The following is a 27,619-nucleotide window of genomic DNA, read 5'->3' as shown; positions in this document are numbered from 1 at the left end:
GACAGTTGATGATGCCAGGCCTACACTGAAAACCTCTTCCAATTAGCCAGATAAGTCTTTCTGGTAGAGTCCTTCCTCCTGTTAATAAGGATATTTTGAACTCTATGCAAACAGTTTCTTTCTGATAAATTTAGCCACTCTGATCCCTGCTGTGAGGTGGCTATTGCAAGGATTGGGGTACAAAGTCTGACCGGGTCTCAGCAATTGCGTCCAGGAATAAAGATAAGGTTATGGGAGGCTGCACTGACATAAGAACAGCCATATGAGTCAGACCAAAGATCCATCTAGCCCAGTATCCTGTCTTCCAACAGTGGCAATGCCAGGTGCCCAGAGGGAGTGAACAGAACAGGTAATCACCAAGTGATCCATCCCCGTGTCCCATTCCCAGCTTCCGGGAACCAAAAGAAAACACTAACCCAGGAACCTATCCTTGCAACAAAGCCCGATGCCAACTCTGTCCACATATTTATTCAACTTACACCATCATAGGACCTAATCACATTAGCCACGCCATCAGGGGCTCATTCACCTGCACATCTACCAATGTGATATGTGCCATCATGTGCCAGCAATGCCCCTCTCCCATGTACACTGGCCAAACTGGACAGTCTCTACGCAAAAGAATAAATGGACACAAATCTGACATCAGGAATCATAACATTCAAAAACCGGTAGGAGAACACTTCAACCTCTCTGGCCACTCAGTAACAGACTTAAAGGTGGCAATTTTGCAACAGAAAAGCTTCAAAAACAGACTCCACGGGAAACTGCTGAGCTTGAATTAATATGCAAACTAGATACCATTAACTTGGATTTGAAGAGAGACTAGGAGTGGCTGGGTCATTACATATATGGAATCTATTTCCCCATGTTAAGTATCCTCACACTTTCTTGTCAACTGTCTAAATGGGCCATCTTGATTATCACTACAAAAGTTTTTTTCTCCTGCTGATAACAGCTCATCTTAATTAATTAGCCTCTTACTCTACCTTTTCATGTTCTCTGTATGTGTGTGTGTGTGTGTGTGTATATATATATATATAATTTATTTGAGCATAAGATTTCATGGGTTACAGTCCACTTCATCGGATGCATAGAATGGAACATATATATAAAAATAAAAGCTTCTTACTATATGTTCCATTCTATGCATCCGATGAAGTGGACTGTAACCCATGAAAGCTTATGCTCAAATAAATTTGTTAGTCTCTAAGGTGCCACAAGTATTCCTTTTTTTAAAAAGAAGCACTGTGTACTGGTAGTAGCAGACTCCAACTAGAAATTTTATATTTTCCGTGGCTTAATTGGCTGACCACATGAAAGCAGGCATCCTGTAGCCCAACAGCAGTGTACCAGTCATTCAGATCTTGGGATGGGATGATGATGCCAGCAGGTTTGCCTGGTGCCCTCAAATTTGACGGTCTCACTGGTACGAAGGTGGATACTGAAACTACTGTTTGCTGTGGGACCTGTTGGGCCACAAGCAGAAGAGTGTCTGGGACCAGTGAACACAATATATCTTTGGCTGCTATGCAGGCCCAAGGAGAAGACAGTACTGATACGATCGGTACAATAGTTGATTTGTGCCAACAGTGAAACTGGACACAGCATCAGTACCAGGGCTGTCAGTACTGGAGGAAGAGATGGAATAGTCGGGGCTGGCCTCATTGGTACTGACCACCTCGGTAGCAGAGTCATTGATACCACTGTATACTGAGTCCCTGGAAACAGTACCTGAGTTAGTGACACCTGTCCCCTTTAATCAGCCAGATTGGTACCTGACAGCTTATAAGGCAAGTTTTCACCTCTTGCTGAAGCATGATGTTCAGAGCCAATGGTTCTTGAGGAGCCTTTCTTCGGTCTTGAGCTGCCCTTATGCTCTGAAGAGCTAGAAGTCTTAAGGGCTTTAGATGAAGGTCCAGGAATGGATTGCTGCCTCTTCTCTCTGGAATTTTTGTGGGGCTTCCTCCTTCTGTCAGAGGCAGAGTCTTTCGGTGACAGAAGAGCAACTGAAGATGAGGTAGCTGCAGGAATGCTTCTGGAGGAGGCATAATCAGAATGATCAGCCCTGGGCATACCAGGATCAGAGCTCAGGCCATCAACCTCTTCATGAGGTACATCACAAGTCAGGACTCTCCAGCTCTTTCAGGTTCTTTTCCAAATCAACTCAATATAGCACAACTAGAACTAACAGATTAGACGCCTAGCATGTCTGTCATTTAGTGACATTACTGCCTCACGTCAAGCAATTTTGAAATCTGAGGATTTACGTACCAACACAACTAATCTGTACAGGAGTGTGGTGGAGCGGTAGGTAGATGGAGGGTTAAAGCAGCCTGCAAGGAGGCTACGCAAAACCCAACCAATGGGAGGAGAGCTTGCAGAGAGCCAATCAGGAGAAGGCTTGTTGGAGCAGCGAATCAGGGCCAGGGAAGGCCATATAAGAAGGGCTGCTCAACAGAGCAGGGACAGTCTCGCCCTGGAGTGCTGCCTTAGAGGAGTACCTTAGATAGAGCAGTGCTTAGCAGGGTGAGGGAAGCAATAGGGAGCTCCAGCCTGAGAACTGCCAGACTGAGGCCCCTGATACAAAGGACCAGGAAGGTGCTAGGGCTACCAGGAATGGCGCAGGGAAATAGGCGGCGGGAGTTGGAGCAGCATAACGTGGCTGCCGGCTATAGGGTCCCTGGGTTGGGGCCTGGAGCAGCGGGCAGGCCCGGGCTCCCCCTTCCTTTTTCCCCCCACTTGCCACAGAGGGGGTAGCTGGTATTTGGACTGCAGTTTACTCCTTGAGGTGAGGGGCTAGACCGAAGGCTGCAGTAGGCCACAGCAGCAAGTGGATGGACTAGAGACAGCCAGTTCCCCTGGAATGGGGGATAAAGTGGAGTGAGGCACAGCCAGAGGGCCGTGCCCAGAAGAGGACACCACGGTCCGGGGAGTGACGCGGCTCTTAGAGGTGGAGCAGAAGTGATGATGGCGAGACACCACTAGAGGAAGGTGCACCGGCCACCAAGAGCTAATTCCCAGCACACCCAGCAGGAGGCGCTGAGGTGGTGAGTCCCACCCCGTCACAAGGATTACCACCACAAGAGACAAATGAAAGAAAATAGCCTCCTCTTGAAAGAGAACAAAATAAGCTCTTACTGAAAACTAATACTAAACTACCTATCTACTACCATGCTAAGCACTAGCTATTTACAAAAAAGCTGCTGATAAGCAAGGCAATAAATCGTGAGCTAAGAGGCATCACTAGGAGCACCATCGAAGAAGGAACTGAGAGGCAGCTGGAGCAGCCTTGCTCTTTGTTCCCACAGTTGGAGGCACAATGATACTCAGGGCGCATGCACGGCTCCACACAGTACTGATGACTAAAAGTCTCTGGTGTGAATGCACCAGGCACACATACCCCAACAGTGGAACATATGTGTACGAGCACTCAAAGAACAACCAGAGTTTGTTAAAATACTAAATTAGCTTCTGACAGAAGTGACATCTTCTGCAGGTGCAGAGAGACTATTTTCTTTATTTCAGCTCATTCAACAAATTCAGAGCTAAATGATTAGTTCATTCAAAGTTAAGAAACTGACAGGGAATTGAAAAAGCAGCAAAGCTTGTTCTCTTCCTTTCTTGAATTAAAAACTGTGTATGAGAGAATGAGATCTACTAGTTCTAAAATCTTGAATGACATGATGACCAATTCAATTCACTAACTACAGCGAATACTTCCTTTGTTTAATACATCAGGTTTTAAATGCAAAACCTGTATTAATAAATTTATGTTTTTCTTATGTATCCAATACATTTAAAGGTAATTTTTAATAATAAAAAATGCTGTTTTATGCATTTTAATTGTATTACTATTTGCATCCAAACGCAGCTTAACACAAATCACAAGTAAAAATGAATCCTATACTAAATAAGAAATATTCACATTTTCTAAAAAAGTGTAAAAATTAAGAATCTGAATAAAAGAATCTTAAGCTACAAACTGCTTAAACAGATGTGCACAGACACAGTTTATCCTCCTTGTTCGCAAACAGTACCAAACTTAGAGTAAAACCTATACAGTAAAAGCTGTGTTACTCAGCAAAGCTCTATAAACCGGCATTTCTGATCTTCATTGAAAGTCCGGTTTATAGTCCAGTTGGCGCAGGGCTGGCAGGCTCCCTACCTAGCTCCCTGGAAGCGGTGACATGTCCCTGATGCTCCTAGGCAGAGAAATGGCCATGAGGAGTTTGGAGCGCAGAGTGTGGGAACCTCAGCCAATCGTAGCTGCGGGGGCAGCACCTGCAGACAGAGGCAGCGTGCAGAGCTGCTTAGCTGCGCCTCCGCCTAGGAGCAGCAGGGATAGGCTGCTGCTTGCGGGGAGATGCCCAAGGTGAGCATAACCTGGATCTGGCACCCCGCACCCTCTCCCATGCCCCAGCCCTGAGCCCCCTCCTGCAACCAAGCTCCCTCCCTCTTAGTTAACCAGAATTGTTGACTTACTGGCACCCCCCATTCCCGCAACATAAGAAAGCTTTTCCTGCATTTAGTTACAAGTTAAGTTCCAATGGTTACCAACCAATGAGAATGAGCTTTTCTTTAGGAGAAAAAAAAAAGTAAATGAAAAACAAGATTAAAGTTGATCATTTAAATCAAATTTTCTAGCTTGTTGATTTAAATCATGATTTAAATTAGTGGCTCTCAACCTTTCCAGACTACTGTACCACATTTAGGAATCTGTGTTGTCTTGCGTACCCCCAAGTTTCACCTCACTTAAAAACTACTTACTTACAAAATCAGACATAAAAATACAAAAAATTGTCACAGCATACTTTTACTGAAAAACTGCTTGCTTTCTCATTTTTACCATATAATTATAAAATAAATCAATTGGAATATAAATACTATACTTACATTTCAGTGTATAGTATAAAGAGCAGTATGACCAAGTCATTGTATGAAACTTCAGTTTGTACCAACTTTGCTAGTGCTTTTTATATAGCCTGTTATAAAATGAGGCAAATATCTAGATGAGTTGATGTATCCCCTGGAAGACCTCCAGTTGAGTACAACTGATTTAAATCAATCCACCCTTTATGAGGTAGAAAGACTTTACTGACCTTTAGTAACTCATCTTCAAATGTATTGCCTCTATAGCACCACCCATTAAGAGTGCCTACCCACATGGCCTCAGAAACAATTTTGAGTAGTAGTCTGCAGTTATGAGTTCCAAGGGCATAAATACTCTGCCTCCTCTAACCGCCCTTCAGTTACTCTCTACCTCAAGAAGTCTTACTTGGAGCTGGGCCTTGAAGTTATGTTAACAGAGGGTGACTGTGGCTCTGAGATGGCAATACATTCAGAGTATAAGAATTACCTCTAATAAGTTAACAACCTTCTGTAGTTTCATGACATTGCCTCCACAGAGCCCTACTGTAGGAGACTAGCTAACCGTGACATCCCTTAAAATGCAAGCTTGTTCAACAGCAACTGAAGCATTGTCCTTCTCAAACCAGAGTCTGCTGTTGACAAAATGTCAAGGGAGTAAGCTGAGAACAGAACTCCACATATATCAGCCCTAAAATAGTTTCCATGAGTGCTCAAGTTGGCAACAGAGAGGAACTGATGGATGGTTAGAAGGAGTACAGCAATTATACTCTTGGTCCATAGAATGTAGGGCTAAAGGGAGATGTGTGTGGACCTCCTAATGCTAACTACTAATCAAAAAGGTTTTATGGCCAACCATGTGGTTCCTACAGTGGGGCTCTGTGGAGGCAATGTCATGAAGAACTATGTTTTTGTAATGTCTATATTTAGATTGTTTGGGGACCTGGGAAACGAAAAGATCAGTTTTACCAAGGGGCAGGCTAAAGGAAGATCTCTGTATTCAAGTGTGTTGCCAGAAGGGCATTCAAGGACAGTCACAGGGAGTAGCCACAGAATTACTGGGAGTCCACTCAAAATACAGAAGCTCTGAATGGGAGGCAGCCAGCAGAGAGGGGTTGAGGTGCAGGATGGACTCTGCCCCTTCTTCAGGGCTGAATGCTGCCCTTCCCAAGTGGGGTGCATCACAAGTGAAAGCTTGCTGTTGTCTCTTGTGAAGTTACCAGCAGGCAAAGGGAATTGGCTCAGGAGGAAGGCATATTCCTGTAGGGAACCCAGAGACAGAGAGAATGAGCCTCTCTCTGATGTTTATTTAACATCATACAGTCAATTCTATGATCCCAACTAATGTGAGGTAATGGGGTCTATATAGCAACTACTTAGCACTAGTATGTAATCATGTGCTAGTTCTGCCTGCTTCAGGAAGGATAAGGAACAAGGCAGCTAAAAGGAAGTGTTTGAAAATTAGTATTGTTCTCCCGTACATCAAGGCTGAGGAAAGAGGAAGATTTTGATGTGAGGAAGAGCAAATGGGACCTGGTTCTGGGAAGGAAAAGGGCTTCAAATCTGGGGCTGAGACAAAAACATTGCTTGGATCTATATTAAGGGAAGAAGAAATGTGCGTTAGGTAGAACAGATATTTCTATTCAGAGCAGGGTGCTAAGCTTTGGAAAGAGACTGGAAAACAGAACATTGGGGAATCTGCTTGAGCTGGTGGGAACCAAAACTTCTGGTGAATCTAGGCACTAGTTATTCTTGGGGCTTATGTACACAAACATTTAGTTTGTGGCAAGTTTGGGTGTGAACCTACCCCACACTAGCCTGCCATACACTAAGTAACTGTTCACATGGACTCTGTTAATGCACACTAACAGTTCATTAATGTGCTTTATTCTACTCCCGTTTCAAAGCAGCAGGCTAGAATGAGGTAGATTCACACCCCAGCATGTCACAAACTAAATGTGTGTGTAGACAAGCCCTTGAGTTTTACCTCAAAACTCTAACAGAACATAACGAAAATATTTTTAAGAACAAAATCTGTTTTTAATTATCAAAATTATAATAATCTTTTAGCATGCACCACGTAGGAGCTGACAACAACATTAACAAACTAGGGAAATGCAACCTAGATGGAGATACCATAAGATGGGTGCAAAACTGGTTGGAAAACCATTCCCAGAGAATAATTATCAGTGGTTCACAATCATGCTGGAAGGGCATAACGAGTGGGGTCCTGTAAGAGATAAGTTCAGTATCTTCATCAATGATTTAGATAATGGCATAGAGAGTACACTTATAACATTTTTGGACGATACCAAGCGGGAAGGGGTTGCAAGTGCTTTGGAGGATAGGATTAAAATCAAAATGATCTGGACAAACTGGAGAAATAGTCTGAAGCAAATAGGATGAAATTCAGTAAGGACAAATGCAAAGTACTCCTGTGGTGGGACGGCTTCCCCATACAGGGAGAAGAAGGGGTTAAAAGCAGCACCAGGGAGGCTGCGTAGAACCCACGAATCAGGAAAGGGCTTACTGAGCCCACCAATAGGGGAAGGCTTGCTGGAGCAGCCAATCAAGGCTGGTGAGGGCCATATATGAAGAGCTGCTTAGGACAGCAGTAGGCAGTATCTCCCTGGAAGGCAAAGGTGGAGGACTGGCTGCCTGAAGAAGTGCCACAGATAGAGTAGTGCTGGGTAGGAGCAACAGAGTGTGAGGGTGAGCTGCTGGCTGACCACTGCCAAGCTGCGGCCTTGCTACAAGGGCTGAGAGGGTGCCAGGGCTATGGGGGAAGTAGCCCAGGGAAAATAGGCAGCAGGTTGGAGGAGGACAGTAGGTGACTGTCGGCTATAGGGTCCCTGGGCCGGGATCCAGAGTAGCAGGCAGGCCTGGGTCCCCCTGACCTCACTTGCCAATGAGGAGAGTGGCTCGTATCCAGAATGCAGTTTGCCCCTGAGGCAAAGGGCTGGACCTCGGACTGCAGTTGGCCGCTGAGGCAAGTGGTGGGACTAAGGACTGCCAGTCCCCTGGAAGGGGGGAGATACCAGAGTGGGGGCACAGCCAGAGGACCATGCCCAGAAGAGGACGCTGCGGTCTGGGGAGCAATGCAGGTCCAAAGAGTGGAGACAGCAGTGACAGCAGGCATGACACCACTAGCTGAAGGTGGACTGGAAGGGCCTAGAGCTAATTCCCAGGATGGCCAGCAGGAGGTGCGGTGGTGGTGAGACCCACCCCGTTACAACTCCATTTAGGAAGGAACAAATCTGTTGCACACATACAAAATGGAAAATGAGTGCATACGAAGGAGTACTGCAGAAAGGCATCTGGGGTCATAGTGGATCACAAGCTAAATATGAATCAACAGTGTAACACTGTTGCAAAAAAAGAGAACATCATTCTGAGATGTATTAGCAGGAGTGTTGTAAGCAAGACACGAGAAGTAATTCTTCCGCTCTACTCTGCATTCATTAGGCCTCAACTGGAGTATTGTGTCCAGTTCTGGGTATCACATTTCAGGAAAGATGTGGACAAATTGGAGAAAGTCCAGGGAAGAGCGACAAAAATGAATAAATGTCTAGAAAACATGACCTATGAGGAAAGATTGAAAAAAAATGGGTTAGTTTAGTCTGGAAAAGAGAATACTGAGAGGGGAAATAACAGTTTTCAAGTACATAAAAGGTTGTTACAAGGAGAAGGGAGAAAAACTGTTCTTCTTAACCTCTGAGGATAGGACAAGAAGCAATGGGCTTAAATTGCAGCAAGGGAGGTTTAGGTGGGACATTAGGAAAAACTTCCTGTCAGGGTTGTTAAGCACAGTAATAAACTGCCTAGGGAGGTTGTGGAATCTCTATCATTGGAGATTTTTCAGAGCAGGTTAGACAAACATCTGTCAGCAATGGTCTAGATAATACTTAGTCCTACCATGAGTGCAGGGAACTGGACTAGATGACCTCTCGAGGTCACTTCCAGTCCTATGAGTCTGATTTCCAGCCCTTACACTGCCCCTGAGTGCAAGGGCCTGTTAGGACTATTGTGTTTAAGGGAGCTAGCCTCTGCAAAAGGGAAGAGGAAGTGAATTCATGATAAAACTGGAGCGCTGTATACTATAAACCTTCCTAAGAGATAGCTGTACCATATCCTGGAGATTTACTCCCAAGAAACCCACAGAGCTTTCATTGTAGTTTTCCTCATGATTATGTAAAACTATAGTTATGGATATAAGTAAAACTTTCAAATGCTTCTCTACATTCCTTTGGAAGAAATGGAAGAAATTCCCCTGTATGGTTAAGCTTCTTCTCACAAATCAGAGCAAATAGAAAAATCTCATATGCAAATATATTGCAGATCCTGCAGTTTTCGAGTCTTCTCATTATGTTTTCTATTTTCTTGAATAATCTTTGTTTCTTTTTTTAAAACAAAGACTCTAGATTGGATTACAACTGGAAGGCTGCGTTCTTTCCCTATTCCCTAGCCATGCAGGAAACTGCCTTCACCAAAAGACCAAGTGCAGCTTTATGCTATTCTTCTGTATATTTCTACATTACACCACACTATTGAGATTTCAGCCTTAATGTCTAACTGGGATAATTTGAACACTATTAAGGAAAACAATATAAGAACAATTTAGAGTCAAAGTAACTTTTTTAAATTATGATCCAAACCTTGGTCACTTTACTCAAGTGTGATAGCCCACTGATTTCAGTGAGAGAACTTGTATGAATAAAGTGAGCAATATTTGGCCCATTCTTTGTTTCCCCTTCTAGTATATTCTAGAATTGTCTCTTTTGCTTGGTCATTCTACAAATCTGGGGTGGGGGGTTATATATGCGCCCTATGCTGGGAAAAACTGGAGGACAAGGAAGGCTTCCAACTTTTATTTTTGGTTTTCTAATTTCTCCTGTGATTAAAAAAATCTCTGTAAATATTTTCCTCAAATTTTGCATTAATTTTCTTGGTTTTCTATTAGTGATCTTTGCACATATTCTTTGCAAAATTCGTTAACTTTACCAGGAAGCTTCAGATAAATGATCAGCACTATTGATAAAGATCTTACATTAGTATAACACCTTACATTCTGATGGATCAAAAAGTTCTATACAAAGTTAACTTACTGATATGAAAGCTATTCACCTGGATCATTTCATCCACAACTTAAATTTCAACCATTCTTGGGGTGAAACTTGAACAACTATGTAAGAGTGTATTACACATTACATACTATTTAGAACAGGAAATGTGGCATAATTTCAGTTGCAACTACAGAAGGAATTTGAGTAAACCAAATGTAATTACAAGACTTGTCACATGATCAGGACACTGTGTTAATATTTCTGCTGTTATAAAGAGTATCATAGGGGCCTTTAGTAACAACAAAGAGCAGTCAGCCTTTGTTTTGGTCTCACTGGAAAGATGGAACCATGAACAGCACAGAGACCCTTTAACACTTTGCAGGGTTATATGTTTAGCCTTAACTCACAAGGAAGAGTGTCATCTGAGGATCTGATCCAAATACCATTGACTTAAATGCACTGTGGATAAGACCCTAACTTATCAAGACTGCTTTCTGCAGTATCATGATGTTCCTTGAAAACACCAGTCTAAAATGGTAAAACAGGTCAATCTTGATTAGCTTCAGAAAGAGCTGACAGGATAATACCATAAGGTGGGTATGAATGACTACTCTGAAGTTAAACAATGTATAGAGCTCAATCAAAGTGAAAATTATCTTGAATTAACATGTATTTAATAATGTGTATGATTTGTAAATTTATCACATACCACAACAATCAGGACAATCTGGATGTATCAGAGTATTTATTCCATATCCTGGATAGCAACGATTAACCCATACCATTTGCAGAGTACCTTCAATATAGTATATTTCAGGTAAGGGTTCAGAACGTTTCCCCAGCACTTCCACTTGTTGGTTAAAAAATCTCTCTATAAGGTTTTTTGCCTAAAGTAAAACAAAAAGATGTTGTTAAATCCTCCATTCAAAAATAAGTAAAATTATTTTTTGTTTTTTTTCTAGTGTACTTAATGCGGGAGAGGTCTTAGGGTACAGGATCTGGGAGATGTATTACTGTCATTATTGATCATTGCTGATGGGCGGGGGGATAAAGCTGGCTGGCTAGTCTATCCTATTTTAAATTCAGACTACTATAACAGTGAATTTTAATTTCCAGGAAGTGGTCAGAGCTTTGGCAGGCACTAATAGCTGTCATGAGTCAGCAAAAGTAAAGAGTACCAGCAAAAACATTCTAAAAATGAGTGACAGTTTTTCCTATATTATAATAGGGATTTCTATGATGCAGCATCAGCAAAATAGACTCATGGGTCTTCCATCTGCACAACTACTGACATACAGCATGAATCACACTTCAAATGCTCTTCTCACCAATGACAGGTCATCTGTTCAAGACGCATACAATGCAAGCATCTCCCCAGAATAAAGCAAACTACAAAAAATTATGCTATTGTAACTGTCAAATATAACACGGGAGATTATTCCCATTGCTGGAGTGGTTTCGCAGCAATCCAATTCTAGGTAACAAATTATTTTTTCTCTTAATGCATCAATTTTAGCACTGAAAAACAGGTGGAACTCCATGGTCCATAAGCTCCAAGTAGCAATGCCCATCAAAGCGAGCCCTTCTTCAGTGCCGGGAGGAGGAGGGGTTACTTAACTGAACAGTAAGTGATGTTCTTCAAGGTGTGTAGCCTGTATTTGTATTTCACAGCTGGTGGTTACACATCAAGAGCATATGCACCAGAGATCTTTCTAGTCAGCACTATCTGCTGGGGTGACACATGCTCCATTCACATTCTTGTGTGCTCAGGTGAAGGTATAAAAAGGTATAAGGTGTGCTCCTTGTGTGCTCAGGTGAAGGTATAAAAAAACCTCAGTTCCTTCACCACCTCAAAAGCCTGTTGTCTGAAGACTCCGAAGTAGGGATGGTGGATGGGTCATGCAATATGTATACTGACTACACATCTTGAAAGACGTACAGATAAATAAAGAATGGTTAGTTTGTACAGTACATAAGAACGGCCCTACTAGGTCAGACCAAAGGTCCATCTAGCCCAGTATCCTGTCTTCCAACAGTGGCCAGTGCCAGGTGCCCCAGAGGGAATGAACAGAACAGGCAGTCTTCAAGTGATCCATCCCCTATAGCTCATTCCCAGCTTCTGGCAAACAGAGGCTAGGGACACCATTCCTGCCCATCCTGGCTAATAGCCATTGATGGATCTATCTTCCATGAATTTATCTAGTTCTTTTTTGAACCCTGTTATGGTCTTGGCCTTCACAACATCTTCTGGGAAGGAGTTCCACAGGTTGACTGTGCATTGTGATGGAGTTTTGAGAGGTATTATCACTGGGTAATCCCTGGGTGAGGCGTGAATATACTCCCCGAACCTGAAACTAGAAGATTTTTCATTAGTAGTGTCTATTGGTCTGTGCCTCTGCCCTTCTCCTTTTGCTCCCAATTTACAGTATTAGCAGCAATGTGGACCGACTACCTCTCCTGTTCTTCTCTACCATGAATAACCTTAAGCTAATTATCTGAAGCAGAGGGGAAGCAGGGAAGGTGATGGAATATACATAGGGACCACACATTTCAAAGAACTTCTGTTACTGTACAACATAAGTAACATTCTTCTTCTTGGGATAGTCCCTATGTTTACTCCACTCAAGGTGACTCACAAGCAGTACTCACGGAGGAGGAGGGCGTGAGAAACCCTGCACTGATAAGTGGTATGCTCTGCTGAAGGAGCTGTCTGCTGCTGAAGCCTGCACCAAGGTGTAATGCTTTGCAAAGGCATGCACGGAGCCTCATGCTGCTGCTGCTCCTCAGATCTCTAGAAGAGGGATGTCCTATAGTGAAGACACACAAACTGACTGGGCTCTGAGTGTGCTCTCACACCCTGTTGGGCAGGTGTATGAAGCAAAGCAGGATGCAACTCAGAATGACTCTGAATGGAGATAGCTTCTCCTGTCATACATTCAATGAAGGAGACAAATAGATAAGGGGATCTTAAGGGTTTTGTCCTCTATAGGTAGAAAGCCAAGGCTAGTCAAACATCCAGAAAATGGAGCTTCATGTCCTCTCTGGTGGCACATGGTTTCAGGTAAAAGGCAGGTAAGTGGATGGTCTTCTTCAGATAGTAATTCCAAGATCATCTTCCAAATGAACTTAAGATGTAACCTTTGGGAAACTAACACTATGGAAGACTGTATATGGAGGGTTGGCCATAAGGGCTTCCAGCTTTCCTACTCTTTGCTGAGGTCACTGTAACAAAGGCGGCAACTTTCACAGACAGATGACTGGAGGAACATGAGGCCAAGGGTTCACATGGAGGATTCATTCAGGCACAAAGATTATATTGAAGTCCCATGTCAGCATAGGTTTCAGCACCAAAGGAAAGATTCTGACAAGGCCCTTCAAAAATCTCTCTGTAACCAGAGAGATAAAAATTGTATAGTTGTCCACCGGTAGGTGAAAAGCACTAAGTGCTGCCAACTGCACTTGTAAGAAGCTGAGTGACAATCCCAACATTTTCAGAGGGGAGAGAGATGCAAATATAGCTGAAATCTCAGAACCTTTTGGGGATAACTGTCAATGCTGGCACTGTATAGAAAAATTTCTTCCATTTTGCTGTATAGCATTTCTCTGTAGAGTCTCTTCTGCTGTTGCTAAGGTCTGATTATAGAGCAGCAGAACACAATTGCTCTAAGTCTGTTGTCCACCCAAATACCAATCTGCCAGCTGGGGAGCTGCTGGGTTGGGGTGGTAGAACATGGTTTTGTTCTGGGTTAAGAGGTCTGATGACATTTGAAAGCAGATGGTGCACAGTCATCTGGAGAACGCCAGTGAACCAGAACTGTTTTAGCCACATGGGAGTTACCAAGGTTACTGTCACTTTGTGCTGTCTAATCTTTCTCAAAACTTGCAGTAAGACTGGATGAGTGGAAATGTACATTACTGTTTGGGACAAAAAATATATCTTCTTTGGAATTCTGGCCTTGGGCTACTAGGAGCAGCAGGCCAGGCATTTCTTGTTCTCATCAGACACAGAGATTTCACAACAAGGTCAACACAACACTGTTGAAAAATGCTCCACATCACCAAACTGTGTAGTTTCCACTTGTGTTCACTGGCGAAGTGTCTGCTGAGGCTTTCTGCCAGCTTTTTCTGCATCACAGCTAGGTTCTCCACCTCTGACCAACCAGTTATTTAGACAGGGGAATTCCTTAATGCCTATTTTTCGGAGATAGGCAGCTACTACCACCAAGCGCTTGATAAATATCCCTGATGATGCAGAAAGCCCAAATGGCAAAACCTAGCATCAGCAATGATTGTTGTCTACAGTGAAACTCAGGTAGCATTTCTGGACTGGGTGTATTGCAGTATGAAAGTACGCATCCTGAAAGTTAAGGGCAGCATATCAGTCCTTCTGATACGGGAGATCAAAGTGAAAAATATCATCCTGAATCTGAACTTCTTGATGTAAACATTCAGATCTCTGATGTCCAGTATTGGCCAGAGTTCCCCTTTCTTCTTTGGAATGAGAAAGTATCTTGAATAGAACCCTCTCCCTCTTTGACAGAGGAGCACCTCTTCTGTTGCATTGAGAGCTATGCGGGATTGTGCCTCTCAATTGAGAGGGATCACCGAATACAGATGGGGAGGATGAGGTGGGTAGCAGGATAAGAAAGGAACTGTATCATATAGACGATCTCTATCCACATCCAACACCCCAAGATTTGAGATGATGTTGGACCAGGTGTGATGGAAATGAACCTGATGGTTGCCAAAGAAGGGAAGCGGGGAGATATCCGAGGCTCAGAAACAAGACGTACGCTGTCCTTGGGCACAAAATCAAATTTTCTGCCTTGGGGAAGCAGGAGAGTGCTGGAACAGAGTGGTAGTTGCACCCAAGGACTTCCTTCTTGAAAACCTTTGCCTCCTTCTAGTGTGCTCAGGTGGCCTATATTAGTAGCAAGGAGGCTGTCTCTGATGCACTGGAAGCAGTGTGCCTGAACTGCAGTTGTTTGAAAGCCAGGCGTAGACCACTAAGGATCTGAAGATAGCACTTGAGTCCCTGAGGGTTCTGATGGCCTCATTAGTCTTGTAGAACAAAGAGCATCCCTCAGAAGATAGATCTTCAACCACTGACTGCTGCTTCTTAAGTATCCTGGGTGAGGACAGCCACGAGTGATGCATCATAACTGTTGTCATCATTGCCCTGGAGGCCATATCTACAGTACCCAATGCTGCCTATGCTAGGATAGCTTGGAATTTACTCTTGTGATAGTTTGTCAATAAAGCATTGCATGGTACACCAGCTGAAGTGGTGGTACTTTACTCAGACTGCTTGACAGTGTAAGGACCTGGGGAGTAGAATCCTGGTCTGTAGAGCATGGAGCAACTAATATTCTCACAATGCCACCAGAAGGCCTTGTTAAGGCATAGCCAGGGAGCACTGTGGAGAATAGACACTTCAGGAAGGACTCCCTGTTGTTTTTGCTGATACAGACTAACAAGGCTACCCCTCTGAAACATGTTCTAGTGGTTAGCCTACTTACCTGGGATGTTGGTTCAAGTCCCTGGTCTGCATCAGGCAAGAGGAGGAATTTGAAACTGGAACTCCCACATCCCTGCTGAGTGCCCTAACCGCCACGCTATTGGCTTCTGTCTCTCTTTCTCTCTAACAACGCTGAAAGCAGCCAAAACCACTTGGACAAACCTAGGACATGGGCCACCTAAGCAGATGACCTGGTTCAGATGCCTAATTCTAGAAAGAGTTAAACAGCTGAGCCTCCCAAGGAGAGGGAGATACCTATCTCTGGGCCATCAGCCAGGTACAGAAGGCCTACATTAATGAGAATGACACATCTAAATATCCTTGAGGATCTGGGCCTAAGCCACACGCTTTTTTCAGCATTTCAGTCATGGCCAACTTACAGAGCTACCTGCTCAGCTTGTTGGCTTCTGAGGATCCCTTCCCTAGACAGCTAACTGTACCCATGCATTGTGGGCACCTAACTAAGGGCTTTAGATTCCAGTAAGCAGCAGGCCACCTCGGGGTTAACATTGCAACACTGAGCAGAGCAACCCCTACATACCTTTGTGGATCTGGGCCTAAGTGCCAACAGTCTAGATCCTCAATGGAATTTGGACACCTAACTCCTAATGAAGTCAATGAGATCTGGGCCCCAGGCACTTTGAAAAATTTTACCCTAGGCACCATTATGGGCTGTCTTGCAAAAGGAGATAAATACTGAGTTGTGCTCCCCTCACCTTTTAGTTGTTATTGTTTTCTAGTGATGCATAAATGAACTAAGGACTTCTTTTAAAATTTTGTTTTTTTACCATAAGAATTATCAGGAATGTCAAGTCTAGTATTTCCTGGTTTTGCTGAAGGACTCATTTGAGAACTTGGATATGGACTACAAGTTCTTTCAGCACTCACTTGAAGAGCTAGAGGATGTTGAATTTCTAATAAAGATATTTTTCTCCAAGTGTTTCTCAGGCATTTTGGATAAACAGATGTTAAAAGTCTGGGGGCGGGGAGGGATCCTCAGACAGTGTACATTGGCACAGATTCGTCGTCCAAACAGTTTTTTGAACAATCTGAATGATTAAACCATCTCGAGCTTGTTTCATTTGCTTGTTTTTTCTGATATTATTAATCCTACCAGTTCTCCAGTCATCCATAAAATCTTCTGGGGAAAAAAGTGGATAGATACACCCAAATTTCTAATATATTAAGATTTTTTTCTGTTTATATCAATGATACAAAAATGCACAAAGTCATTTTTCCTTTTGTCAGATTAAGTGAAAATCTCAAATAACTGAATTTTGAAGGTTAGTTTGATAAAACCTTTTCTGGAATAAAAAAAAAACTAAAAAATGTTTGTCTTCTTTGTCTTTGTCAAATATTTGTCTTTGAAATGTAGTTTAATAGTCCACAGTTCTGAAAAATATCCTCTCCATCTTATAAATAATACATTAATTAAGGCAATATTTAACTTTTTCTATTTTACTGTAGCACTTTACTTTTTAAAGTCATGGTAAGCCACACACCAACATCAGGGTTACTTTCAAATAACGTAAAGACATGCTTTGTTGAAAACTATGGTTAGATTTATAACCATACAAACCTCTTTTGATTGTTTTACTACTATTCACACTCAATATCTTACTTTTGTGTAATTATCTCAACACCTAATATCAAACAGCTCAAGCCTGTTCTCCAAATAAAGCACAATGCAATTCACCCTTTTCACGTGGCAAACCAAAAATTAAACAATATTAATAGGTGATAAATTACATGTAAGTGCTCACTGGTACATCCATTTGCACATACGTTAACGTTTTTAATTATTATACTCATTCTTTAGACCAATTTATTGGCACTAGAAAGAGTTAAATAATTATTTTTGCTGGTCTTCGTGTTTTTTGATTTATCTACAGTACCTTCTTTAATCTCTTAGCAGTATCACAACTCTTTTGCTGACATGGATTGTTGTTTTTTTCTGTATCTAAAGAAGAAACTGTAACAAAACATACTTTACTTTACAAAGGAACAAATACACTGAAATCAACATTAAACTTGCTAATATCCCAAAAATATACTTTAAGATTTTCTTTTCAAATTTATAAAATTACATTTCTGATTATGCCTGAAGGAACTATACAGACAATATTTTTTGCATGTTCAGATGTCTGACTAGTATTACTGCCTTAAAGAAATAATCAGAATTTTGCTCTCATGAACATATAATTAGATCATGGTGCACTTAAATATTATATGATATCTCCTTTTTAAAAAAAAGTGTAATTGAAGGCAATACTTATTTGCAGATTTTGATTTCGCTAGGAAATTAGTAATCTTAGAAATCTACCAATGTTGTAAATATTCTAATTCTATAAATTCAGATGAGTAATCCACTTGAAAATTATTTAATTACAGTGGCTGTTTAATTATGGTATAAGTCTTAATATATCACTTTTGGGTTGAGTGTGTAGCCAGACAGGAACTCCAAAAGCTCAAAGTTCTAATCAATTATTTCTGCAAGGACCATCTTGAGCCTCCCCTGAAGAAAAGCCATGATAATCCCTAGTGCTTCCAATGATCAGTTCCTTTCTAGTGAAAGACCAATAGTACAGTAGAATATAACAAGGATTACTTCATCAACTTTAGTTCTTCAAAAATGATTGCCTTATGGATCTACATTCTTGTGAAACATGTATGCTCCGTAGGTACAAGTGTCTAATGCCTAAGCCTGATTGCATAACAATGGATTGCAGCCCTAGTTACCACTCTGTTCCTTCCATTTTCTCAGGAATCCTTATACAAGTCTGACATGAAGGATGGTGAGAAGCCTGGATCCAAATAGGCAAATGATTACACTCATGCAATCATTTGCCTGTACAGATCCCCATTCTTTGGAGATTAACAAGCACTAACAACTCAGTATGATGGAGGGCCAGAAGAAATATTAATTAAATAGAGATTGAAGTGCTCCTCTCCGCTCTTTTACATTAGAGTAAGCTGCCAAATGAAGAATACGAAATGTGTAAATGTATGAATTGAACTCCTTTTACCAACAGCTTTACATTGCTCTGTAATGGAAACATTTCTGAAATACGCATTAGAAGCTGCTTAAATCTAGTAAAATATGTTCCAAGACACTGGTTCCCAACAGGTTTGTTTGCACATTTTGATCCCCTTAATCTCGGATAAGAGATCATACAGTCTGTGATTTTGATAAGCCTCAGATCGTCTAGGACAGGGGTTCTCAAACTTCATTGCCCCATGACCCCCTTCTGACAACAAAAATTACTATACAACCCCAGGACAGGGGATCGAAGCCTGAGCCCACCCAAGCACAGCTGCCTCGGGTGGGGGTCGGGGACAAAGCCAAAGCCTTAACTCCCACCACCCTAGGTTGGGGGGCCAAAGCAGGAGGCCTGTAACCCTGGGCCCCACCGCCCAAGGCTGAAGCTCTTAGGCTTTGGCTCTGGGTGCTGTGGCTTGGGCTTTGGTCCCGGGTGGTGGGGCTTGGGCTTTGGCCCCAGGCCCCAGCAAGTCTAACGCCAGTCCTAGCGACCCCATTAAAATGGGGTCACGCCCCGCCTTGTGGTCCCAACCCACAGTTTGAGAACCACTGTCTAGGAGACTTACATATTGTCTTAGTCCTATCTGCATAGTCTAGATAATAGCTAAGAACTCTCAATATCTAGGTTATATAATCTGAACTCCCCCCCCCGTAATGACACAGATTTAGAGGAGAAAAACAGCAAACTATTAATGACTGGTTTGGTGAAACATTTAGGGTTTGTTCTTTCAAATGCTTCATAAAGATGTTACAGCTACTGTGAATGGAGTCTTCAGGGGGAAAAGTAGTGCAGTCAGCATTCTGCAAGGACTTCCACATGGATCAATTTTTTAAAACCAGTTCAAATCCCAAGAATGAGGTGATTCATCAACAACAGAAATGGAACTGGAGAATTAATAGAAATTTCAGCCTTCTGAGAGAATCCTTTCTACTTCAAAGTATTTCTCACCCTCCAAAAAGATCTGCTACACCTGTAACTACAACCACAATCTAAGTTGCACAACAAAGCAGCAGACAAACCAACGAGCTCATTAATTTCAGTTCTAGGTGGAAGAATTAGTCTTGATGAGATGGCAAATTTGGGAAACAGAACAACGGAACAGGAGAGTTTCAATGCAAGAGCTAGGAAATCTGAGAAAATATAATGACATGCCACAGTTGCAGCTATTATGAACTCATGGACTTTGTCTTGTTTGATCGTTCTAATGATGGCAGAAGAGCTATTGGAAGGAAGTAATATAGAAAATCCTGATGCGAATCTAGTAGAAAGTCACCTATCAAAAATTTTGGACCTCTGCTACTCGTGTATGAAGACATTTTGCATTCTCTGTTATGACCACCAGGTTTATTTGTGCTGTTTCTCACACCTGAAAAAAATGAGTAGTTTACATTTAACACTGACATTTGACTGGAATAGACTACACAATGGATCCCTCTTGAAAACTGAGCTCTCAACAAGAAATCTGGATAGAGACCAATACAGCTACCTTGACATCTTACATCTACTGACAGACACTTGATAAATATTCTTAAGGAAAAAGATGTAAAGGAAAATACCCTATATTGAGAGAAGTCTTCACCCAAGCCAAGGCTCATATAGTTTTTGATCAATAAGACAGATGAAAATATGAAAGTAGGCATCCTTTACATTGAAAGCCGAAACCTACTGAGTGAACTCTCTTCTTAGATCCAATATGCCTCTTATTTTCTCTTTTTTCCCCCAGGGGATAAGAAACAAACAAAAGAATGTGGATCTAGTCCAAAGTCTCAAATGGGACTTGGACTCAGTGCTGCAGTGCCTAACTTTTAGGTCCCTGCTGCCTAAGGAATTCCACAGGCCTGGATTAGCTACCCAGGTTCCTTATATAAGGGGAGTGTCAGGGGCCTAAGAATGGGATTCACAAAAGTCAGCATACTGAATAGAAAGCTACCTAAGCTAGCCAATAGCAAATTTTGGGGAGGGTGGCAGGGCCTAAGCACCACCCCTCAAAATGAGTTAGCCACCTAATTGGTGGCACATCCCTCTGCTTGAGGTTCCCTCTGTTTGAACATTCTACCAGAGTTAGGTGCCTAAACCAAGGCAGTCCTTTCATGCAAAAAGTGGTGGTGGTGGGGCCTGTTGCCCTCCCTCCCCTGTGGTTAGTGCATTCACCCCAACTGGGGAAGACAGGTTCAAAACCTCATTCAGCCTGCTGTTGAACAGGGACTTGAACATGGGTCTCCCATACTCCAGGAGAGTACCGTAACTAGTCAGTCATTCTCTGTCTCCCTGACCCAAAGAATATTTATGTATTTTACAAAAAGCGAAAGAGAGACTGAGCTTCACCCCAAAATACCACATAGCTCAGGGTTTAGAGAAAGGAAGATCTGGGTTTAAGTTTCTGCTCTACATTAGGAAGTATAGGGATTTGTATCCAGACCTCTTACATCCTCTGTGAGTTCTATACCCTGTAGTCAAGTGGTTGGAGGGGACACTACCACCATCTCCTCCTCCATGGACACGTACTGGACCATGATGTGCAGATGATATAGGAGGGGAATGCCTAATTTGCAGATCCATTGGGACGTAAGAGATTTTACACATATCCACCAGCAGAATGCTAGGTGCACAGGGATTTTAGGAGCCTACACGGTTAGGCAGCAGCTGCATGGGGGTTTTCAGAATCTAATTTTTTGCACCTTTGTGGATCTAGCCCTCTGAGTCTTATTTTCTTGTGAGACAGATTTGGAACAGTTAGGAAAGAGTCAGTGATGAGCTGCCAAAATCTTAACAACCGGTTCCCTATAAAAAGTTCTGATTTAAGGGATGTGCCACATTATGTATTTTTTGTACCTTTCTCCATAAGAAGTGGCAATGCATTGAGTCACTGGGAGTCATACTTAACAATAAAAAAAATTTTTTACATGTGTATTACAATAGAAACAAAGTATTGCTTTATTAAATGCATATCAACATAATGAACGAGGCAAGTGCAACCCTGTTAATAAAATAATAAACTAGACCGGGGTGGGCAAACTTTCTGGCACGAGGGCCACATGGGGGTTGCAAAATTGTATCGGGGGCCGGGTAGGGAAGGCTGTGCCCCCCCAAACAGCCTGTCCCTGCCCCCTATCTGACCCCCACCCACTTCCTGCCCCCGACTGCCCCCCTCAGAACCCACAACCCATCAACCCCCACAGCTCCTTGTCCCCTGACCACCCCCTCCCGAGACCCCCCACCTTAACTGCCCACCAGGACCCCGCCCCTACCCAACTTGCCCTGCTCCCTGTCCCTCTGACTGCCTCGACCCCATCCACCACCACAACAGACCCCCGGAACTCCCAAGCCTACCCAACGCCCCCCACCCCATCCCCTGACCGCCCCTCCTCCCAGCCCCGGCCCAACCCCCTTACCATGCTGCTCAGGGCAAGCGTGTACGGATGTCGCGTGGCCCGCTGGAGCTCACAGCCCCACCCCCCGTACCAGGCCGCTCAAAGCGGCAGGAGCTGCAGAGCCGCCCAGGAGTGGTCCAGAGCGCTGGCGCCAGCAGCACAGCACACGGAGGCTCTGTGAGGGGGGGAAGCCATGGGAGGGACTGGGGGAGCCTCCCTAGCCGGGAGCTCAGGGAGCCGTAACAATTTTTAACAACCGGTTCTAAAACTGTTTCAAAATTTAACAACCGGTTCACACAAACTGACTCCAGCTCACCACTGGAAATAGTGTGGAGCCACCTGGAGTAGTACTGGACAAAATTTCTTTTGTTAATGACAGGATTTAATTGTCCAATGAATTTTAAGGAGAAATTACATGGACAGCTGTCAAATTAGAAGATATGCAAGATAACTGAGGCAGCCAGCCAGTACAGCAACCGCTGGAAGCTCCTTCATCAGCTGTAATAAGAAAGGAACATAGGAGGCAACTTGTATCTCCATAGCTGTTCTGCAGGGGCTGTTTGTAATGCCCCTACAGGAGCTGTAACTTTATGCTGTATAAGTTCCCTCTTGGCCATGTGCTTGGAGCCTGGGCCAAAGAAGGGGAATCAATTAGGATAGGTTTCATTTTCTCATCTCTTGGTGATAGTTTCAGGTAGCTTAGCAATTCTTGACAATTTTTCCTGATAAAAATATACATTCTAAAGGTGATGTAATATACTCTTATTTCCACAGCTCTCCACTCAATGCTAAATAACGGAAAATGGAGTAAAGCTGGAGCAAAATGATTTTGCCCCAACACAACTATGCTGAAGCACACTGGAGGCAGAGGAATGGATTCTTCAATTTGTGATTTAGGGCTCTTCAATCCACTATCCCTCACACCCAGTTAATTTGGGGATAAAAACAGTGGCAGACTGTTAAACAGATTATTAAAGCTTTGTCACAAACCTTGCCACCAGGAGCAGAACAGGAACTGTACTGTGACTCTCAGTCACACAGTGGTCCCTCCTTACTTCAGGGAAAATCCACACACCAGCCACAGGCCTGGCACAGGTTACTTCCCCAGAGGGCTGAGTGGTGGTGTGTGGGGAGATGGGCGGGGGACACAGTGGAATGGTTTTGCTAACTCTTCGACCATGGCCTCCCTTCCTCCACACATATGCGTAGGAGGGGGAATAACAGTCACACAGTAGCTGCTCTCCCAATGCACTGCTCCTCACAATATATTAAGGGGGCATATTATATCCCTTTACTTCCCGTTGTGGGCATGCCTCAGGGGTCACAATCTCACTCTATGATAAGACCAACTAAATAATTGTGTCTGTGGGTAGAATCATAGAATATCAGGGTCGGAAGGAACCTCAGGAGGTCATCTAGTCCAACCCCCAGCTTAAAGCAGGGCCAATCCCCAACTAAATCATCCCAGCCAGGGCTTTGTCAAGCCTGACCTTAGAAACCTCAAAGGAAGGAGATTCCACCACCTCCCTAGGTAACCCATTCCAGTGCTTCGCCACCCTCCTAGTGAAGAAGTTTTTCCTAATATCCAACCTAAACCTCCCTCACTGCAACTTGAGACCATTACTCCTTGTTCTGTCATCTGCTACCACTGAGAACAATCTAGATCCATCCTCTCTGGAACCCCTTTCAGGTTGTTGAAAGCAGCTATCAAATCCCCCCTCATTCTTCTCTTCTGCAGACTAAATAATCCCAGTTCCCTCAGCCTCTCCTCATAAATCATGTGCTCCAGCCCCCTAATCATTTTTGTTGCCCTCTGCTGGACTCTTTCCTATTTTTCCACATCCTTCCCCATCCTGTGGGGCCCAAAACTAGACACAGTACTCCAGAGGAGGCCCCACCAATGCATAAAAGCTCCTAACTTGGTTTGTGGGCTATTGTGAAGGATATTTTTTGGAGTCAGACATCTGAATTTTCATAATTTTTACAAGGATTTACCACGTAAATTATTGTTGTGTGTTTTGTTACAATCTAGATAACTCTTTATGAATTAAACATGTAAAATGCTTTCAATAGGAATAGTGAAGATAATCCAGGATATAAACTTTGCTTCACCATGAAAACACTAAGCAGTCTTTAAAAGATCGATAATTTTTACCTGTAAAAGTAAAGAAGATTTCATTTTGTAGACCTGCTTTCTGCATTTTTACATGATGGCACTCTGACTTGAGTAAAGTAACCTCACAAGAAAGTTCAATAACTAGTTTGCTTAGTATTTGAAGCAACTTCTTCTCAAAAGAAATATTGTAGATACTGTTGCAGGGGGCTGCATGATACCGGGCTGTAAACTCATAGTAAAAGTTAGGATCAGAATAAGCTGCAGGTGAAAGAAAATACAAGATACTGAGAGATGCACATTTAAACATGAAGGTTAAGTTAAAGAGAACGCATTTTTGTGTAGTTCATAAACAAAACTGATTTACATCCCCACTGAAATTTTAATGAAGGATTCATGTGTCAGAGAACAATGGAAAATACTTTATAATTCATCATTCCTGTTTGTTTCCATAGATAAATATCACCTTTCATTTTGCAAAACATATCCTAACAAGGACAACGCCCCTATACATTTTTGTTTCACTTTCAAGAAATGAAGAGACTATAGTATAAGTGCTTAAAAATATAAAGGAACCTAAGGACAATAGCAGTTTCAGAAGACAATTCAACATGAGGTGCAATTTATCATCACAGGCACTGCATTCAATAATATATAATTATAATACAGTATTTTGCACCTTTCTAGTGAGAACCAAAAAAGCTTCAGGATTGATTCCTGTCCCCCAAAATGAGATATAAGAGAGCTCTAGCAACTGAGTAGTGGCTCAACAACATGTCCCTCTAGATCAGTCTCTGCGGGTCCTGCTGAATAGCTGATACGGCAGAGGGAGGTGAGGAGAGTATCTTCTGCTGCAATCTGTACTGAATTGAAGTTAGCTACCCCTAGCTCCCCACAATCACAGTCTTGCACATGGTGAAGGGGGTCAAGATGACAGTAGGGGTCAGATATTAAATGGATGGATCACAAGGAGACAGAGGAATAATGCAAGCTAAAGAAAAAGAAGCAGGGAGGTGTCAGAGCAATAGAGAATGAAGGAAGGGAGAAGGGGAAAATTAGGGATACGAAGAGTACATGACAAGGGAAAAGAGAATGTGGAGACAGTAGAGAAATCAAGTAGCCGAGTTAAAAAACAATGCCATACAGACTACATGATGGTGTATTGCTACCCATTTAAAGATAACTCACTAGACCGTTCACTGATTGTTTATAATGCAGTATCCCATATTCATTCTGAAATTTTTTAAGCCATACCATCATGTATTTTAATACATTTATGTATAAATTATTCCTGTACATTGGGAGACCACATCTGCTTCTGTGCCCAGGTCCCATATATTCTGGAAGCCCTGTACATTTCGCTTTCTAATATTTAGATTGGAGCCTTGTTGTGGGGAACAAGCAAGCTGTAACAAGACTGGAAGATAACACTGGAAAACATGCTGGAAACAATAAATTTTTCATGAAAATTTTGATCATGAAAAAATAAAATTGAAAAGAAGTTCCCCCTTTTCAGCTACGTTCAGCAAGTTGACAAACTACTAAAACAATCAGACTTCTTTTTTAAGGTTGGAGATAGTGGGCCAAATTCAGGTCAATTTAAAATCAGGAATTAATTTGGCTTATTCTGTTCTACTCAATGTTTCTCAGCTAACACTTGCTTCAACCTAGCTCCAATTGAAGTCAACAGCAGTTTTGCTATTGACTTCAGTTGGAGTAGAATCACGCCCTAAGAGAAGAAAAGAGTAATGAAGAAATGTAATTTTATCTGTAATACTTGTATTTCAGTAGAATCATGGGACATTCTGCTATATTATGCAACAAAATTTACTCTGAATAGTGAAGCAGAATTAGCACGTTCAAAAAATGCTAACACTTTATATTTCATTACACAATATTCACTCAGAAGAGCAGAACTTACTTGACAACACTGTAAAAACAAAACTGAATCAGAGCTTTACATTGGTGTAAAGTGTGTCCTAGTGACTCTCCTGGAGTCCCAGGAATAGGAGGTAAAAAAGACATTAAAATAACTCTCCAAAGGAATAATTCAGCATGAAATGAAGTTACTTTGGCATAGTTTTTAAGAATTTTCACCCACCCAGTTTTTCAATCTTCTATTTTCCAATTATGTTCCATGTCTCTTTTTAAAAGCAGAGAGCCATGCTTAACAATTTCTCAATCAGAAGACCAGAAAATTTCCTTTAAGGCACTGAAAATGACATTCCATGAATTCTCTGGTAAGTGACAATTAACAGCAAATTATTGAGAGACATACAGAATTCCGCAACTCTACTCAAATTAAATTAAGCAGGCTTATCAGAATTTCAAAACATCAACATACATTTTAAAAGTGAAAGAAAAAACATTTTTGTACTGTAAATTAACTGTTTTGATTTCTTACCATAAATAACATATTTGAGCAAATAGTTTTTTTCAGCCTGCTCTGCAGTCGGTTTATAAACGAGGGAACAAGTGTAAATTCCACTCATGTCGTATTTGAAGTGTCTGAATATTAGGGTTCCTGTTGGTGTTATTTTCACACTGCTATTTTCTAGTAAATAAATAAATAAAATAGTACAGTGAGTTTAGCCTTACTTTTCATTATAACATGGGAAAATACAAAAGGAGGAATCTGAATGGCTATGGTTCTAACCATGCACAGAATGGTACTTATAGCCTTAATACAAGAAGGAAGCTCACCAGTAACTGTAGTTCTTTGGCTGTATTAACACTGCATATTCACCATTATACATAGGTGCCCCAGTACTGCTGAGCTTTTAGAATTTCGCACAAAGTAGTGCTCACTGGGCTGCACAAGCACCCTCACACAACACCAAATGTTCAGTTATTAAAGCATGTTATGATCCTAATCATCTCAGTTCCTTTTAGTAAACTATAATGTCTCATGATAGAGAACTCCCAGAAGAGGGGAATGTGCGCAGATAGTCTGAATAGTTACAGGCAATACAGTAAGAAAATATATACATTTATTCTACAGTTACTGGTAAGTAATCTTTCTGACAATTACCCCTGCATATTACTAGTTGTGGAAGTTTAACAAGTATCAGAAATCCAAAACAGGTAGGCTAAAATATTATAGTTAAAAAAAGGACCACAAGACAAAGCTTCCCAAAATAAGTATCACGTAGAGATGCTAAATTGCAAGAGCAGTGCTGTGTAAATGTGTGTACAAGACTGAAGGTACCAGTCATACAGATTTCTAGGATGGAAACATTACAAAGGCATGAGGCAGTAGAGTGGGCTCTTAAGATATTCAGATACTGACAGCCAGACTAAATAACAACAGGTATCAAGGCAGACTCTGAATCACTTTGATAAAAGCTGCGTGGGAATGGCTTTCTGTCGGCATTACCAAGGGCATAAAATGTTTAGTGGACTTCCCAAATATCTTAGTCCTGTCAAGATGAAACATCTGTGCTATGGAGCTTAGAATTTTCTAGTGAGAGTGAAGCTTTGGGAAAAATATAGAGAAATTAATGGCCTGAATCAGGTGAATTTCATGCATCACTATTCATATACATTTGGCATGAGGACATTGGACAACTTTGTCGTTATGTGTTATACACGTTATACAGTGAACGGAAGATCAACTATTAAAGCTTGCGGTTCACTCAATCTTA

At 42.1% G+C, this 27,619-nt stretch overlaps 1 protein-coding gene across 1 annotated transcript in view; it reads right to left on the bottom strand.

The window, feature by feature from the left end:
• Nucleotides 1-27,619, bottom strand: part of ZPBP (zona pellucida binding protein) — a 69,152-nt gene that overhangs the window by 4,306 nt on the left and 37,227 nt on the right. The window contains exons 4-7 of the mRNA XM_077809207.1: nt 26,380-26,529; nt 24,018-24,236; nt 17,346-17,422; nt 10,642-10,819 (exon numbers count right to left, since the gene is read on the bottom strand). Of these exons, the coding sequence (XP_077665333.1) occupies nt 10,642-10,819; nt 17,346-17,422; nt 24,018-24,236; nt 26,380-26,529 (624 nt within the window). The remainder of the gene's footprint in view (nt 1-10,641; nt 10,820-17,345; nt 17,423-24,017; nt 24,237-26,379; nt 26,530-27,619) is intronic.

Source organism: Eretmochelys imbricata, chromosome 2 (genome assembly GCF_965152235.1).
Source record: "Eretmochelys imbricata isolate rEreImb1 chromosome 2, rEreImb1.hap1, whole genome shotgun sequence".
Taxonomy (NCBI): domain Eukaryota; kingdom Metazoa; phylum Chordata; order Testudines; family Cheloniidae; genus Eretmochelys; species Eretmochelys imbricata.
This window is presented reverse-complemented; position numbering and strand designations above follow the sequence as displayed.